We start from the raw sequence: 16168 nt of genomic DNA on the forward strand, positions 1-16168 counted from the left end.
ATTTTGGCAGACTGGCTATCAGGCTATGTAAGGGTGGAGGACTTAATGGACTCATGGGAATTTCCCTTCCCAAGAAGTAATTTTCTTACAATTTTGCTGGGAAAACTAAATCTTTTGTAGAAAAAATACATTGTAGCTATAACTTAAATGCATGATTAAAGTCACGTTTACAAGTAGAATTTATACTTTGGAATGATCTATTGGTTTTGACAGAAACAAAGAATGAAACTGCTATATTTACTAGCCTCCATCACAGTTTTATCATTATTTTGTTTTTCTTATTGCTCCTTCCCAGCCAGCAATAAGAAAAAAATTCTATAATAAAACTCTAACTTGAAAAAGAAAACAGCCGGGAAGGAGTCTACAACGGAGGCTATATATTTACTGTATACAAGGAGTTATTAGAGACATTCTTATCATGGAATACCAAAGTGTGTTTTACGCTGCAAGCCCACTGAACTGTGACAACGGAACATTTTGTTAACAAGACCTGTTTATGTTGAAGTGAAACCTACCCTACTGGGGCAAAGGTAGTGGTAGACTGGTGCACATACTTGGTTATACCTGACAAGACAAGACATTTTTGGAATAATCGATAACAACTCTACTACTCTCCAAGCAGAGGTAAGGTCCAGGGAATTTCGACATATTTAAGCGGTATCTTATACGTCTTTCTACTTGTATCCCCCTTAAGGGAGGAAGACCCAACAAAAAGCGCACAAGTAGAAATACATATTAAATATCGCAAAAATACGTCAAAAATACCCTGGGCCTTACCTCTGCTCGGAGTGCAACTCCACTACACTGTGAGCAGGAACTGTGACACATGTGGAAATGTCATAGGAAGACATTGCTTCACTGCAATGCTATGGTGACCATTCTTTCTGCCATACTCTCAATGCCAGCAATTTGCCTGGCTTCCCATGGGAACACTGTTTACTGGGCAGCATTGGTATAGCTTGAGTAGGCAGCTAGGTCACTGCCCAAAATTGGAGACAACCAAAGAACACATTGCCTGGCACACATTGCTCTGTGATGGGGCTAGAACCTGGTAATAAAACGCATAATACTTGGCAGACATGCACATTGAACAAACAGGGCCTTACGAAGAAGTTATTGCATATTGAGAAATTTGTCACAGCTTACCGGTAATGTACAACCTGACAACCAGTTTCTCTTCTTTCTTTTCTACGTATGGTTGAGCCAAGCATTACCTCCAGTACCCAAGGAAAAGATGATGCAGGTGTGTTGCATCACTCTTTTTCACAATGAAAGATAGAAAAATATTAAAAAAGCTGAAATTTTTTAGAAACATCCCAAGCTGTGTCAAGTTGCATCTACGACAAATCCTGATATACAATGTAACATTGCACAAATGATAGGTAGGGGTACAGTTTCCAAAAGAATGTGTTTCTACGTACCTACTAAGGGTGACAGCATGTACCTTGGACATTAGACATGAAATTCAGCCCAACAGACAAATTCTAGCCTTGCGTCATGGGATGAAGGAGCACTCAGTTTCCAAGCTGATGTCAGCTAGTCAGAAAACTTAACATCCCTACATCTGCTTTGAGGATAAATCCATCTACTAATCTCTTCTCTACTCTTCATCACCTTTCATGTATTTAGACAAAAATGTTAGATCTATCTCCTGTTTTCATACAATTTCCACTTGGTAAACTAGGGTGTGAAGTCAGCATCCCTGCTCCACATTTTCTCTTATCCTCTTCCAGAGAAAAACAGCTTGCTCCTGTAAAAGTGAACTTTAGGACTACAGATGAAAAATGACACATAAGTTGTAAGATAGTTTTGGAAAGGCAATACTGACCTGCAACTGACTGCATGTACCCAGCAAACACGCTAATTCTTCTCTCGCAGAAGTAAGGCACACAGCAGCTGGCCATGGCGATGATCGCCGCGGCACACAGCATGACACAGCCGCCGCCAAACAGCACGCAGCCCGCCTGCCACGCTCCGTGAGGGATCCTCGCGAAGCTGAACTCATCCCCGTACCCCAAACACATCGTGGTCCGACTTCTCACGTTCTGGACACAGTAACTGAACAGTCCGAAGCTTGCCAGCTGTCTGCCGACGTTCTTGATGAACCAGGTAGGAGAGGCGAAGCTGAAGGTGCAGGCCAAAGCCGTACACACGGACAAGAAAGTCCAGATCACCTGGACAACTGTGACAACTATGGCCATCTTACGGTACACCTGTCCACTACCCGCTGTCTCCACACAAAATCCGGTGTAAAGTCGGGATAATCGCGGAGTATTCTCCCGAAATGTCCGACGCAGTCGACCGACACGGCAGCAACACACTACAGGGCTTGCACAGGAGAGTCTTCTTACATGCCTTCGTGCTCTTGTGCAAGTCTGGGCCAAATAAAATGCCCGCTCAAGTGTCTCAAACAAAAGAAAATTGGTTCCACTGATTTCAAGCCGGCATGACACCACCACAGTTCGATTTCACCTCAATACCTGTCGGTAAAAGAGCAAGATAAACAACAACAGTGCATCAAAACATCCTTGTTAACTCTTTCCTGGACCTCCGGTGCGTTGCCAACGCATGCTCTCCTCCAAAATAATCCATTTCACCGCTCGCGGGCTGGTTTTGTCGAGGGAATACCCCGCTCTCTAGAGGAGAACTGCCCCTGGCAGCTTACTTCCGCAATGCACACACATCATTGGACGACAGAGGACCGTTAGCAAAAGGAATGATTCTAGTAAATCAACCTACTTCTAGAAGTAGTTAAGGCTAATTTCTTCAAGAGTTGAAAGATTTGTTTCTATTTAAGAAATCTGATGTACACAAAATATAAACATTTATTCAAATAGATAAATTTTCTTCATTTATACTTAGTTTTATCCTTGGTTTTATCACTATCTTTCGCTGATGTAACGGTCTACTTTTAAAATCAGTCCTCCTACTAAGGGCTATTTGAGATCCGCCCCCTCCGAAACCGAGGCTAATAGCGTTAACCTCTCACCTCAGAAGTCATATTTGTCTCATCTTGCCCAAAATATGCACACAAAAAAAAGTATAGATACTTATCTTTGCATAGCTTAAAAAATTATGATGAAAATCCGAAATTTTTGTAAATTTTCAACGTTGGCCGAATAATTTCTCGCGAGATAGGACGAGATTTTGAAAATCCATCATGGCCGCCACTCAGACGACGGAATCTTGATTTTCGAAGATTTCTTGCTTTTCCCGGTCTACCGCTGCAAAAATCCGAGCCGGCAACGTTAAATAACAAAGGCCAAGAGTCTTGGAACTAATCTGGTGTGATTTGGAGACCATCAGGATGTTTATGTAGCCATGCCGCTGTTCAAAAGGAAATCAGGTAAGACTGACCTGCCATTTTCATCGTCCTTTCATTTTACTTCGTGAAATTTTCCAACACTCCAAAGCCAAACTAAGCCGTCCGTCTTAAATATTCTTATTGCCATGAAGCTATTCCACCTCTTCATTTACACTGGAATGTTCCTATTGCTTTTTGCGTTTATTATGGGCGAGATCGACTGAGCAAAACACAATCTTTGTTTGACACCGGTCGGTCTGTCCCGTCAGCGGCCCCTAATTTTCATCCGAATCATCGAATTATTTCTTGCGCACGGAGAGATCATCTGATAATGATTTAGAAACCCTTCAGGCAGGAAATTTGGCATCATGTCGATGCTGCAAAATTTCTAGACTCGTCATTGCGTCTGTATTGTTCTTGGTGTGAAAAACTGTATCAGCAATTAGGTAAACAACAAAAAGCTCACAACGTTATACAAAGGAATGCGATTTGTGGGCGTATCTCGTTGATTGAAATCTTGAAGGAAAAAGAACGCTTAGTTGATCATGCCATTGTGCCTGGGAAAATTAAGCATTGTACTCAGATCATAAATCGCTAAGTTTTGAAATGACACTCCTGGCTTTACACACATTTTGCACGTGTTATCCCAGTAGGCGTTAATAAACATGACCTTTGATACCTGAACAACCCAAACTAGTGGAGTGCAAAAGAACAACCATGTTTTAAAGTCAATACAACTTTAGATAATTGATCCACTCTTAATTCAGTTGGAAGCTTTAAAAAATCAGTTATTGTTAGTTTTTAGCCTTAGGTCATCATTATAGTTTAGTCATTGTAGATGTCACTAGACATTATGTCATCTAATTGAGTTAGTATTCAAACAGGAAGTGTGCCATCTATATTCTGAACATATTCCAACCTCCCTTGTACAGACAAAAAGTCCGCCAAGGATGCACCACAGAAGAAGGCAGGGTCCGACCCTGCCTCCCCGGCTAGGAAGGTGGAGGGGAAGGCCAACAACGTCCCACCGACTGGACACACAGGAGGAGCCAGGCCCAAGATACAAGCTGCAAAAATACAGACTGATAGAAGTCCTACCCAACAGGACACACAGTTTGGAGATTTAGGTGAGGGTACAAGAATTATAATGTATGATTTGTGGTGTCAATGCTAGCTTACATCGGTTTGAGTGGTCATGGGATTGATTTCTGGCATACCTGGCTAGTTGTGTCCTTAGTAAGGCCACTTTATACAACTTCCCTAACTCCACCTAGGTGTAAATGGGTACCTAACTTTGGTTGGGGAGGTATGAGGTAGTGAAAGTAGAGGAATGGGCTCAGCGTTCCAAAATACAGGATGACAGACACTGTTGATTAACATTCCATTACCCCTAAGGCCTGTAAAGGCCTTTGTGACCTTTACATTTACCTACAAGAATTTACACTGATTTAATCTTCAAATCGATATAGAGTTGTTTGGTTTGCACTATCCCCTTGTGACTTACTTATGAAGTCAGATGATGAACTGAAATAGATCTTACAGGCAAATTTATTGATATTGTATGATTTGAAAAATGGAACAACATAAAAACTTGCATGCATGCTGCATTGATTCAATCAAGCCTTCCCAAGTTGAAGTTGTAAAGATGGTAATTTCTAGAAGAGTTGCTTAATTATTCTCCGTTTGCTGAAGTATCAGATGTTAATGTTATGACTAGAATGTGGATGTAAAACGAAATGTGTGAGGAAGGTACCTCTGTTGGAAATATACTCTTTTTCTTGGGAAAAAAAGTTGTCTGTGGGTAACGGGACAGCCAAGACAGAGAAAGTTCTTGATGTACGTTTCCCCACAGTTTTCCCTCTCCCTGTATTATATCAGGAATAAGGGCATTGCAAGCCCTATCCCCAAATGTATTACAGGTTATATCAACTGACCTATGTTGGTAAGCATCATTGTATAGATAATATTGAATCTTAAGTTCTTTTTGTGGTTACTAAAATTGTCCAAAGCAAAATATTGAACAGTGATGATTAGTTAGGATATAATCCTCAAATGAAATTGTGAAGGATCTTTATCTACATCCTCCTCTGTGACCAGCAGGTTGTTGACATATATTTTAAGCTGATGATGACAATATATTTAGAATATGCATAAATTATGATAATGACCCTAGGGACTCTATACAGGTGCTTATACGGGTTGACTTGGTACAAATACCAATGAAACCTTATCAGATCTCTTGAATTCCTTTGAAATTCCTTTGAAATTCCTTTGAGGAGGCTTCTGACTGTGATTTGAAAGATCTGATTTCAAATTTTTCTAGTTGATAGTTTTTCCCTTTTTTGAAGAAAAAATCATGATTTTTATTGTCTACACACTTTACAGGCCATTCCCATCAAGGGATCACAGGGGTTCATGGCAGTTCACGACTCAATATAAGTCTGGAAGAACTACTACATGACAACAGTGCCATCCCGTATTTCATCCAGTACATGGACACTGTGGGGAGGCAACACACCATCAAATTCTGGATTGAAGTAGACAGCTTTCGCAGCGCTGCTTGGACGAGAATTCGAGCACACACCCTCACATCGATGAGTAAGAGCTTGATAGAACAGACTGGGTCCCCACCTCTAGATAGGAAAAAATTGCCAACAGATTCAACAGACACAAAGACGTCACAGTTAGCAAAGGACAGTGCTTCTAAAGGGAGACTAGAGGACGCAAATAGTAATGAAGTAATTCAGCGGGCTCTTCCAGTGGACAGGAAATCTGTAGACTCGTTGCAGTCGTTACAATCAACGGAAAGCGTAAGGACTTCACACAGTGCAATTTCTAACGGGGACTCAAGTGCAAAAGACGATTCTGGGATGGAGGACAAGGAAAGCAAGGGAAGGGAGGCCGGTATAGGGGAAAGACAAAAGAACACTGAAGGAGACAGTTTAAAGAAAGGTAAGGAGATATGCACAGATTTTTTAATGGTTTATTATGGTCATCGAGTCAAAAGAGGGAAGGCAAGTTTATGAAACGTTTGTGATAGTGCATTTATAATGAGTACATTGTGATGCTTTCAGTGATAAGGTAGCCAATTGAAGTTATCATAGCACATGGCTTTTTATGTTATGTCTGTATGTAATGTCAATAAGGATACTCTCACCTCTCAAATAAACGTACCGGTACGTTTATTTTTTTTCGCCTATAGTTCCACCCCGTACCTTCTTATTCTAGACTGTACGTTTATTATTTTTTGAAAAATTGAGGCTTTGCAAACCAGGAATCCCTCTAAAATCGTAAGTTAAGGTTTTTCTGCCCATATTTCCCCGGTATTTTTGCTCGTAATTCGCTATTTTTCGGCCTACCGGCGTTGATTTTCTCGCCGCTTTGACGGCCTTGTGAAAAGTATCCTGGTGGCACTCGTAACATATCGGTCGATATTGCTATGACCCAGTCCGCTATGACGCTACAAAGTAAACCGGAAAATAAGACGCGACATTGACATTCTAAAATACAATTTTCATACAAATAACTTTGATAGTCGCTGTTTACATCGTAAACCAAAGCACGCTGATCAAAAACGTGTGGAGTAGAGTGCACGCCTGCACGGGGAATAATAATTTCCTGACCACTATATCCGTAGTATCGGCAGCGCGGCGGAAGAATTATTTGTTCGCAGAAGACATGTAACACGTTAAAACAACAATCATAACTTAACTTCCCTTGTGATATGTGTTTTGAGGCCACAAAATCTGTAAAACGGCAGAAATATGTCCGATATGATTCGGTAAACAACAGCGCGAAATCGCGAAACATGGCCGCCACTCTCAGGCATGGCGACAGTAAAACTAGCAGCATATTGCGTATTGCGGATACCGATCTTTAAAATGATACCGTAAACGCATGGAAATATTATATTTTTTGGGCAACAATAGACACACAGTGCCATATTTATTTTCAGAGGGTTCATTTTTTTAAATAATCGTAAGATTTTCCCAATTTTGGCGGTTCATCGCGGGTTTCTAGTGTCAACACGTAATGGGTAACTTCTTAGTATGTGCGGTCTGTGACGTTGAGCTACTTTTACAGTCGATCTCTGTTCAATATTGTGGGATTTACCGCGGGAACTCGAAATCCGAGCGTCTCACTTTGTTTTCGACGCGACGCTATGGAGCAAAAGTTTATAGACATATTTCTTTTGTGGAAGGACTGTGTTCATATTTGTGTTTTTTTGTGGTTGATGTCTTTAGAAAATATGATCAGGTACATTTAACTAAAGGACTCTGATGATTTTTGTTATATGTCACTGATTGTCAGTCATAATAAGATGATATAACAATTTTCTTTGATCACTTGCTTCAAGTTCCAAGTAGAAAAAGCATGTATCATGTACATTTTCACTTGTTGAATTTGAAAGCACCGTGGCCCCCGGTTAGGGGTCATAGCGGGGAACCTATGCCCAATTTTTCAATATTACTATTATATTTTACGAAGAGGCGAGGAAGATCATGATTTGAACAAGCTATGGACAGTTGTTCTGTTCAATACTAGTATCTATATACTTAATAGGTATGGCATAATTGACTAAACATAAGTTACCTACCTGCTTATTATCTTATTTCCCTCTGACAGTGACAGTTGTACATGTATGGACACAGTTTACCTAGCCTCGACTGTCGATTTTTGAAATTTTCCGGGGGGTACTTTTATTCCAGGGGGTACTTATATTACATTTTGAAAATTTGTCCGGGGGGTACTTCTATTCCAGGGGGTACTTCTATTTGAGAGGTGAGAGTAGCTGTAAAGAGTTCATCTCATTCTGTAAATCGTGATACTGTAAATACAAATGTACCAAGTTTTTCTGTTTCCCCAGCCATAGAAAGAGATGCCGTCAGCATCTATTCCAAGTACATAGCTCAGGATGCAGCCAAACCTGTTGGAGTTACAGATGAGATGAGGAACTCTATAGTAGGTCAGTACATAGTTAACTCAATGGGTCAGGTCTTACATGTACTTAGGGTGATACCAATTTTAGATTGTTTGTCAGTTTGAGCCTGTTTGTGACACATTTTTGATAGATAGAACAAAAGCAAGTTTGAAGAATTTTTTTCATTTACCCAGCAATGTAGATTCCAAGTAAATGATGTAAAGTACAAAAATATATATCATGGTTGGATGGATGTGTATCTTTAGCATGTTTTCCCTCTGTGCCCCACAGCTAAGATCTGTAGTGAGGACGGCCATGTGGACCCCAACTGTTTCCAGGAGGCCCAGGAGTTTGTCGTCAAAGTCATGGAGAGAGAGTAAGGAAGCTTTACCAGTACATTCTCTATCTCATTTAGATCTGTGCCCTTTTGATTTCATGAAATACAATGTATATAAATTTTGCCTTGTTCTAAAGTTATAGTCTACAACATAAATCTTCCTTTGACAGGTGGGTATTGATATACCTGACTCTTGAGTTCTGTTTTCTGTTATCAATCCTAATACCAAGTAGGTTATAGCCTATAGCCTCCTTGATAAAACTGAACCTATTCTTTTAGCTTGCCATACTGTAAGTTGTTTACATTTGTAGTGATTGGTTTGTTGATCAAACATAGAACAAATCAGCCTTGCAGCAAAAACTGAACATTTGCCATTAACTTGTTAATACAATAAAGACAACAGAATAAATCATACTCAAATATGTATTTCTCTCTACAATCTCAAAATTTGCAGGTGGGTATTTGAAGCCTTGGCATTCATTTCTTAAACTTCCTGGAAGTTCACCAATTTTCCAAGAAAGTCAAGGTCAACTTTGTCCTTTCCCAAGCTGTTTATCTGGTCCTTTCAAGTCAGGGATTTCTGCATTTAAGGTCAAGTCCTGGAGATAGTGCTGGAATGTTAAGTGCATACATTCAACCCCTTTGACCAGAAAATGAGCAATACTAGTAGTCTGTAATAAGAAATGGTAATGAATCGACAGATTATATTTCATGCATTGCTGCTGGTAATTTATTGTTCAATTCAAAGTTTTTCATAAAGAAATTCTGATGATGATGATCCACAGGTTTGTTGAAACCTCATTAGAAAAGAATGTGCAAAAAGTAAGTCTCGCTAAATAGTTGCTATTTACCCCAAAATAAACCTCATTTGTAAAGTGAGTATGAAGATATACTGTGGGAATATTGAGCTACAGTTTGGCTAAACTGTAAACACTACAAGTGCCTAGTGTTGATAGGCACACCAGACCAGAACACTTGGTCTTGTTGCCAAAGTGCAGCAGAACTGGACTTGTGACAGAGCCGATATAAACTGTTTATTCTGGTTAAAATCTTTGGACTGTACATCCCACTTAGAGTAATGGGTTGCTGCTGTTCTATCTGACGTTATCACTCCCTATGTGGAGGATTTCTGAAGAACTCACAAAACTTGTTGACTAAACTAAATAACGTGTCTTGGTAGAGTCTAATTGTTTGGAAGCTAGGATCTACATGTAGTACTCCACTATAGGCAGTGGTTGAAACCGTATCCCTGCGGGAGTGTAAGTTCTCGGTATCATTAACACTTTAAGCCAGGTGATCTGACTCTATAGGATAAGAGAAATAAACAACCTGAATTGAATCTTGTTGAATGATAGTGTCGACTAAGTGTAATGCAATACTTACTGAAACAAATATTACTAAATGGTGGAAAGATGATAACAATAAACTTTGTATATGATGATAAGAACTGATTGAATTTCTCAAAAGCTTTTCCAAGTGCTGATGTAGACATAATAATCGGAGGGTAGAAGGGGGGTAACATTTTGTTTAGGTCATGCTAGGCCTAAAGCAAAAAGTCAAAATGTCCTGAAAGTTTTAAGAATTTAAGATAGCAAGAACTTACAAGAAGTATGACTGTGCTACAATGAAATTTAAAACATGGGACATGTATGATACATATCAGAACATGTGTATCACTAATAATTTGTGTTGCTTTGATAGTCACTACCAGTCGTATCTCAAGAGTGAGTTCCACTGTAAACACCAGATTGATGTGCTGACTAGCGGTGACGTCTTCCTCGCTGACATCCTGTATAATGATACAGCCTTGTTCTACTTCATGGAGGTATGTTGGGCTCTATGCATGATCCTAAAAGTCATTGAAAACTTCAGTTTGCTTTCGGAGTTTTAAAAGTGTTAACACTCAAAAAGGAAAGTTGCATGCCATGTTTTACGTTACCAACATACTGTTCTAGAGCATTAGCATGCACATTTTTAGATAGAGTGTCTCTACTGTTATTCATATATTAGATTAGTTCTTTAGAAATTGCTAGTCCAAGATATTAGAAATACACAATGTAGTTCAATTGTCATGTATCTTCAAGTTGCCATGCTTTGTACTTGTTGCAATTGTCGCGCAATAAAGTTCTTCTTCTGTTTGTAACATTTCCTTTACCGGAATGGAACCATAGTTAAACGATTTTGTGAGTGATTTAAAAGACTGAGCTTCTTCCCTGAACAGTTTATGGAACAAGAAGGAGCCATGAACCTGCTGCAGTTCTGGCTGGCTGCAAACAACTTCCAACTGACGCTGGCGTCCAAGCAGGGCCAGTATGACGGGCTGGAGGCACAGAACGATGCCATGGTGCTGTATGACAAGTAAGGGCACAGCACTTCTTCTTACAGGCTCTGTTACAGATGATGTCACTCTAGCTGTAGAATTTTAGTATTGTAAATTGATTTAAGTTCTCTGGGACTTCTTTTCATAGCAAAAGGGGAAAAGAAATGATCACTGTGTTTTAATCTAAGTTTGTAGTTGAAACAAGAAAAGTAACGTAATGGAAGGCAAAGTATAGCAATGCAATGGAAGACAGAGTATACATTCATTGTGTGATGAGAACATGAAACCACTACGAATATTTCACAAATTTACCATATTTCTCCCCCCAGAATCAGAGAATAAGGGTCAGACAAAAAGGGGTTATAACAAGGGTGCAAATTTTAGTTTCAACATTTTTGTTCCCCCACAGGTATTTTTCGTTGCAAGCATCATCGCCTCTTGGTGTGGACGAAGCCACAAGGTTCGAGATTGAGAACCAGATCTGTCGAGAGGGAGGCCCCCTGCCAAACTGCTTCGAGATACCGCTGAGACAAACCCTCACCACTATAGAGTCTGTGAGTCCTGCTGTCAGTTACCTACAGCATCAAGACATAGGACTTTGTGTGGCCATGATGTTACAAGTAGATCCTATCAAATTGGGTCATTGAATGTATGTTATATCCATAGACCCATACACATCATGGAATAAAAGACAAACCTTCACCACCGTAGAGTCTGTGAGTCCTGATGTCCGTTACCTGATCAGGAAAGATTTGTTTGTGTGGCCAAGATTCATAACGTTAGAGTTAGATCCTATTGAATAGTGTAGTGAAAAGAAAAGTGTGGCTATCCATAGACCCATACACAGCATGAAAGAATTTATGTGTCTGCTGTGATTTTCATGTTATACACGATTGTGTTTTCCAGATGTATTTCCCCACCTTCCTGACCAGTGAGCTGTACTTTAAGTACCTGAATGAGCTCATCAACACCATCAAGACTGATGTGAAGAGTACAGGCAGTCTCCCCTCGCCCAGCCCACACCACAAGGTCAGAGCTGTTGGCAGAACTTACTTTGTACAATACATAGTAGAAAGGCAGAATACTCTTTCATGGTTACATTTACAGTTGAAGTTTGAGTCATAATTTCTCGTTCCAAACTAGTGAAGCATTGAGATTATGGACTTTTTCTCTGGTCGTTTTAGTTTCAAGATGTTTATGTGTAAGTTGCTTAAGAAGTTGAATTTTGAAGCATAAAAATCAATCTTGAGTATATGTTGTGGAGGTGCCTACTGAAATTGAACATGAAAGGTGCCTAACTGAAATTGAACCTTCTCAGGGTCATCGTCGGCAGGGCAGCAATGCGAGCAGTGAGGCTGGGAGTGTGGGGAGTTCCAACACCACCACCACCAACACACTGCTAGCTGGGGGAGTCGTGCACAAACAGGAGAAACAGAGCACTAAGGTCATCAAGGGGCTGGACAACGACTTCAGGATAGACCCGCACCAGTTCAACCCTGATCAGCTCTGGCAGAGGCCAAATGTTGGGTTAGTTTCTGTAACAGTTTCTTTCTGTATTATACAAGGGCTCTGGTCATACCATTGCTTTTTCAAGGACATAGCAGTAGCCACCTAGCCATCAGATGCAGAATCACATGTTTATTTGTGTAAGGATAGTCCAATTTTTTCAGCATATCTACTTTAGTTGTGGAAAGGGTGTTCACAAGTTTCAGTTATTGTATCACAGCAAACACACTTTTTGAATGACCCAGCAAATTGTTATATACGACAGTGGCATTTTCCTGGTATCTCCAGCAAACCAAAGTCTTGTGTTGTTGCTTCAACAGCAATTTAGAACAGTTGTAGACATTGCCTGTGCAGAAGTGTGTGGTTTAACATTTGTGCCTTGTTCCTTGCATGCACATCTCCACCACAAAATGCCAGAAGCAGTGAGACAAGGTGAATCAGGACTTAACTATTTGATATCTGTCCTCGTCCCAGGTTTTTCTGTCTCACTTTTCTTTTTTATAAAGCTTTTTTTTTTTGTTTAACCTGTATTCATCTCTCCCAATCTTACAGCTTACAATAGTTAGAATGTACGTGTATAAGGAGGCTTGTTCTCTCTTGCTGTAGTCACTCCTGTACCTGGTTATATCTCTTTTGTTTGATGTGTAACATTGTTGATGGTGTTGTTGGGTATTGGTTGGTGTTGTTGAATGCTGTTTGAAGCACTTTTTCAGTTCTACATTGTACATAGACCTTCTACGGAAAGATTACTTTAGTAAGAAGTGAGAGCCACCTATTCAAAATAATGATGATGATTCAAAATAATTCATTACATGCTAATGTGATTTCAGTTTTCTTATGCGTATCATTGTCTGTTTTACCCAGGAACATGTCTGTTGGGAGGATGAATGAGTTGGGCCAGTTTATACCTGAGTATGAAGTCCTTCCAGAATCTGAGAGAACCAAACAATCTTCAGGTAGTCCTATTTCTATTTTGAAACACCTTCATACAAAAAATCAGCTGATGGTCACATAGGCTTTACAGATTATATAACCATACCTTATTTTCTAAAAAAGATAATGCGCTCAGAAATTTTCAGATTTTGTCCAATACAGCTTTGTGGTAGATGAATTGTATGCGTTAGAAAGTGTGTTTGAAATACATTAACTTTTGAAGGTGTTATTCTTTGGAATGTGTCATACAAAGGCAACACTCCAGAAAGTATGAGTATTCTGAATCTGAGTATTCACCATAGAATCAGTTTTTCCATAATACATATCTTTATACATCACTTGTGTGGGTTTATGTGGCATGACAATGTCTTTTCCCCCCTCAGCGTCCAAACTGTGGAAAAAATATGTGTCCCGCGAACCAGACGAGGAGAAGGAGGAGATGGCGTGGAAAATCGCCCAGATGATCGTGTCGAACATCACGCGGCAGACGGGAGGGGAGGAGCTGGATTCGCCCGACTCTGACAGCTGATGTCTGCTGTTCACGCTAGCAAGGTCACAAAATCACCTCCGCATAGAACTCCCTGTCTCCACGTTTTCTTTTGTTTGGAAAAGACAAGTAGCTTAAGTAGGAATTGAAATGAAGGGAAATGATATTACAGACGAAAAGCCTATAATGTATTACTCAACAGTGAAAATTATATGTACAGATAATCTGTCTATATTAGACTCAAGAAATGTGGTCCAAAATGCGATCAGGATTTGTTGACATTGTTAATCAGCTGTAACCTCACCCACCATGCTACATCTACTTAATCTCAACTATTACAACCGCAATTTTCAAGCACCGTAAAATGTTTATTCTATGTATACTCTGATATGTACCGTCCTAAGAGTTTATTAGATCATTATGTAAAGATGAAGAAGAGTTGCAAATTTGCAATTGTACAGGAATAAGTATGTATGGTTGTTGTCATAGCAACATGGGGTAAACAGATTCCAAATGGAGACTAAATTGTAGTTACTGTAGTGAAACTGAAAATCTTTTTAGCATCATATTTTGTCTGAGAAAGTAAGACTTGTGTAGGCAGTCTGAAAGATTCTGTCAATGTAAATGACCTGAACACAAGCATATCGCACTCGTATTGACCATTGACGTGTTCATGCTACCTGCATGTTCCACTAAGTTTCTAATACTTTCATGGTATATTCCAGGTACATTTTTATGGCATTGAATTATTAGCTGTTAATCATACTAGAAGCCGAAGACTTCTGAATGCCCAACAATGTGTGAAAGTTTGACAAATTCATGCATGATTACATTTTCTTATGCCAGACAGAACTTTGTTTTCAGGGAGACAGAATTTTTCTGTGATGTAGACCAATCACAGTGCGAATAATCTGTTGCTATATACAAAATATCATTTAAATTAGCCTATCACAGCTGCTCTTTTGTGATTAGATTTTGCTGAAAAAGATTTGTAAAATGGGAAGTTCTGGAACTCACATGTAGCAAATCATCACAGCAAAAGCAAGACTTGCTACCAGTTTACCAGACATAAATCACACTTTTTGTACATATGTGTTAAATGAATTATGTCAGTTTCTAAATCTTGCCAGGACATTTCAACCGAACAAATGATGCTTTTTTAAAACAAAAGAATCTTCTTAAGTTCTGATGAAAGCAGTGTTAAATGGTTGTTAATTGTGGAAAGTGTGAAGGGATTATTGAATATTTGTACGAATACTCTTCAATGCAATAACTACTCCATGTATGGTGGTACATGTTAATTGTAACAAATCAGATTTGTTCTTTTGTGGTAGAGTTAGGTGAACGGCAAGCTGTGATTGGTCATCAAAGTTTGGATATCAAAGACATGAGTGTCATTTTGCCTAATTTTGTAAAGGCTTGGCACATTTGGTAATCTTTTCTTTATTTACCCAACCAAATACTCAAGTTGAAGCGTTCCTGAAGTAATGTATCCCACACAAGACCAACATGAAGATCAGAAAAATTATGCACTTCATTTGTATGTTCTGTCACGATTGATAGGCCAATCTATAATGCATTGCCATCTTTAGAACCTTTGAGACTAAAGCCATACTCGGTAGATAGTAGTTTTAAATGTACTTTATTGTACTGCAAAATTATCTAAGCTCTGGTGCTTTTGAAACATTTGATTTCCCAGGTTGCAAACAAAAACTGCTTTAAGTTCCTGTATCCATATATGGTGCAATCTTCTCAACAAAGGTAGTAGACTTAAATCTAACTTTGTGATTTTATTAAGTTTCATGTAATTCCAAAGTATTTGTACCCAGTAACAAATTGACTCACTGTCTCCGAATGTGTACAAAAAAGATTTTAAATACTAGTAGTGCATCAAAGCGAGATGAATTCTAAACATCTGCTTCATGTCCACATTGCTGCGGTGCACTGTGATTGTAATTTACCATTATGTACATTTAAAGCTGTTAATCTTAAATATAACTAGCTCCAATGTGGTAGAAATATACATACACTAGCATGGAAGGAGACAAACAGGAGTAGATTTAGTTTCTAACATGATTTTTCTGATTTCCAAAACTTTTTTGTACATAGTTGTACAAGTGTACAGTAGTTGTAAATGAACAAAAATGTGATTATTATACATTACTTGTGGATATTTTTTCAGGAAAGATAGCATAACAGCCAAACAATATAGATGAACAGCAAAATATGATGTCCTGTAGTCTCAACAGATTTTATTAATTAAACCACTGAAAGGTGTGATCAGAAATGTGTGTTTTGTTCTTTATGTTATGACTTGTATTTAAATTTTAGCAAGGCTGGATTCTTAGTAGTCACCTAAT

At 39.1% G+C, this 16168-nt stretch overlaps 2 protein-coding genes across 4 annotated transcripts in view; one reads left to right on the forward strand and one right to left on the reverse strand.

Annotated features, from left to right (window-relative positions):
* Positions 1-2692, reverse strand: part of LOC136444466 (LHFPL tetraspan subfamily member 2 protein-like) — a 36126-nt gene extending 33434 nt beyond the window's left edge. The window contains exon 1 of the mRNA XM_066442032.1: positions 1829-2692. Coding sequence (XP_066298129.1) covers positions 1829-2201 — 373 coding nt within the window. The 5' untranslated portion in view covers positions 2202-2692. The remainder of the gene's footprint in view (positions 1-1828) is intronic.
* A 434-nt stretch (positions 2693-3126) lies between these two features.
* LOC136444498 (A-kinase anchor protein 10, mitochondrial-like) lies at positions 3127-16095 on the forward strand. 3 transcript variants are annotated; one of them, XM_066442070.1, is made up of 13 exons: positions 3127-3346; positions 4237-4431; positions 5690-6256; positions 8172-8270; positions 8517-8601; positions 10264-10387; positions 10784-10920; positions 11292-11436; positions 11789-11911; positions 12201-12409; positions 12806-12820; positions 13253-13344; positions 13705-16095. In XM_066442070.1, the coding sequence occupies exons 1-13, from the start codon at positions 3322-3324 to the stop codon at positions 13848-13850; spliced, it is 1962 nt and encodes a 653-aa protein (XP_066298167.1). In that variant the 5' UTR covers positions 3127-3321; the 3' UTR covers positions 13851-16095. The 3 variants fall into 3 exon arrangements, with proteins under 3 accessions (XP_066298167.1, XP_066298177.1, XP_066298186.1); XM_066442080.1 differs by having other exon boundaries at positions 12809-12820; XM_066442089.1 differs by lacking the exon at positions 12806-12820.
* The last annotated feature ends 73 nt before the right edge of the window (positions 16096-16168 follow it).

This window comes from Branchiostoma lanceolatum, chromosome 1 (genome assembly GCF_035083965.1).
Source record: "Branchiostoma lanceolatum isolate klBraLanc5 chromosome 1, klBraLanc5.hap2, whole genome shotgun sequence".
In the NCBI taxonomy this organism is placed as follows: domain Eukaryota; kingdom Metazoa; phylum Chordata; class Leptocardii; order Amphioxiformes; family Branchiostomatidae; genus Branchiostoma; species Branchiostoma lanceolatum.

Coding starts and splice junctions, on each gene's coding strand:
- LOC136444498 (XM_066442070.1), top strand. CDS start 3,322: ATGCCGCTGTTCAAAAGGAAATCAG. Junction 4,432..5,689: donor CACACAGTTTGGAGATTTAG/GTGAGGGTACAA, acceptor CACACTTTACAG/GCCATTCCCATCAAGGGATC. Junction 8,602..10,263: donor GTCAAAGTCATGGAGAGAGA/GTAAGGAAGCTT, acceptor TTGCTTTGATAG/TCACTACCAGTCGTATCTCA.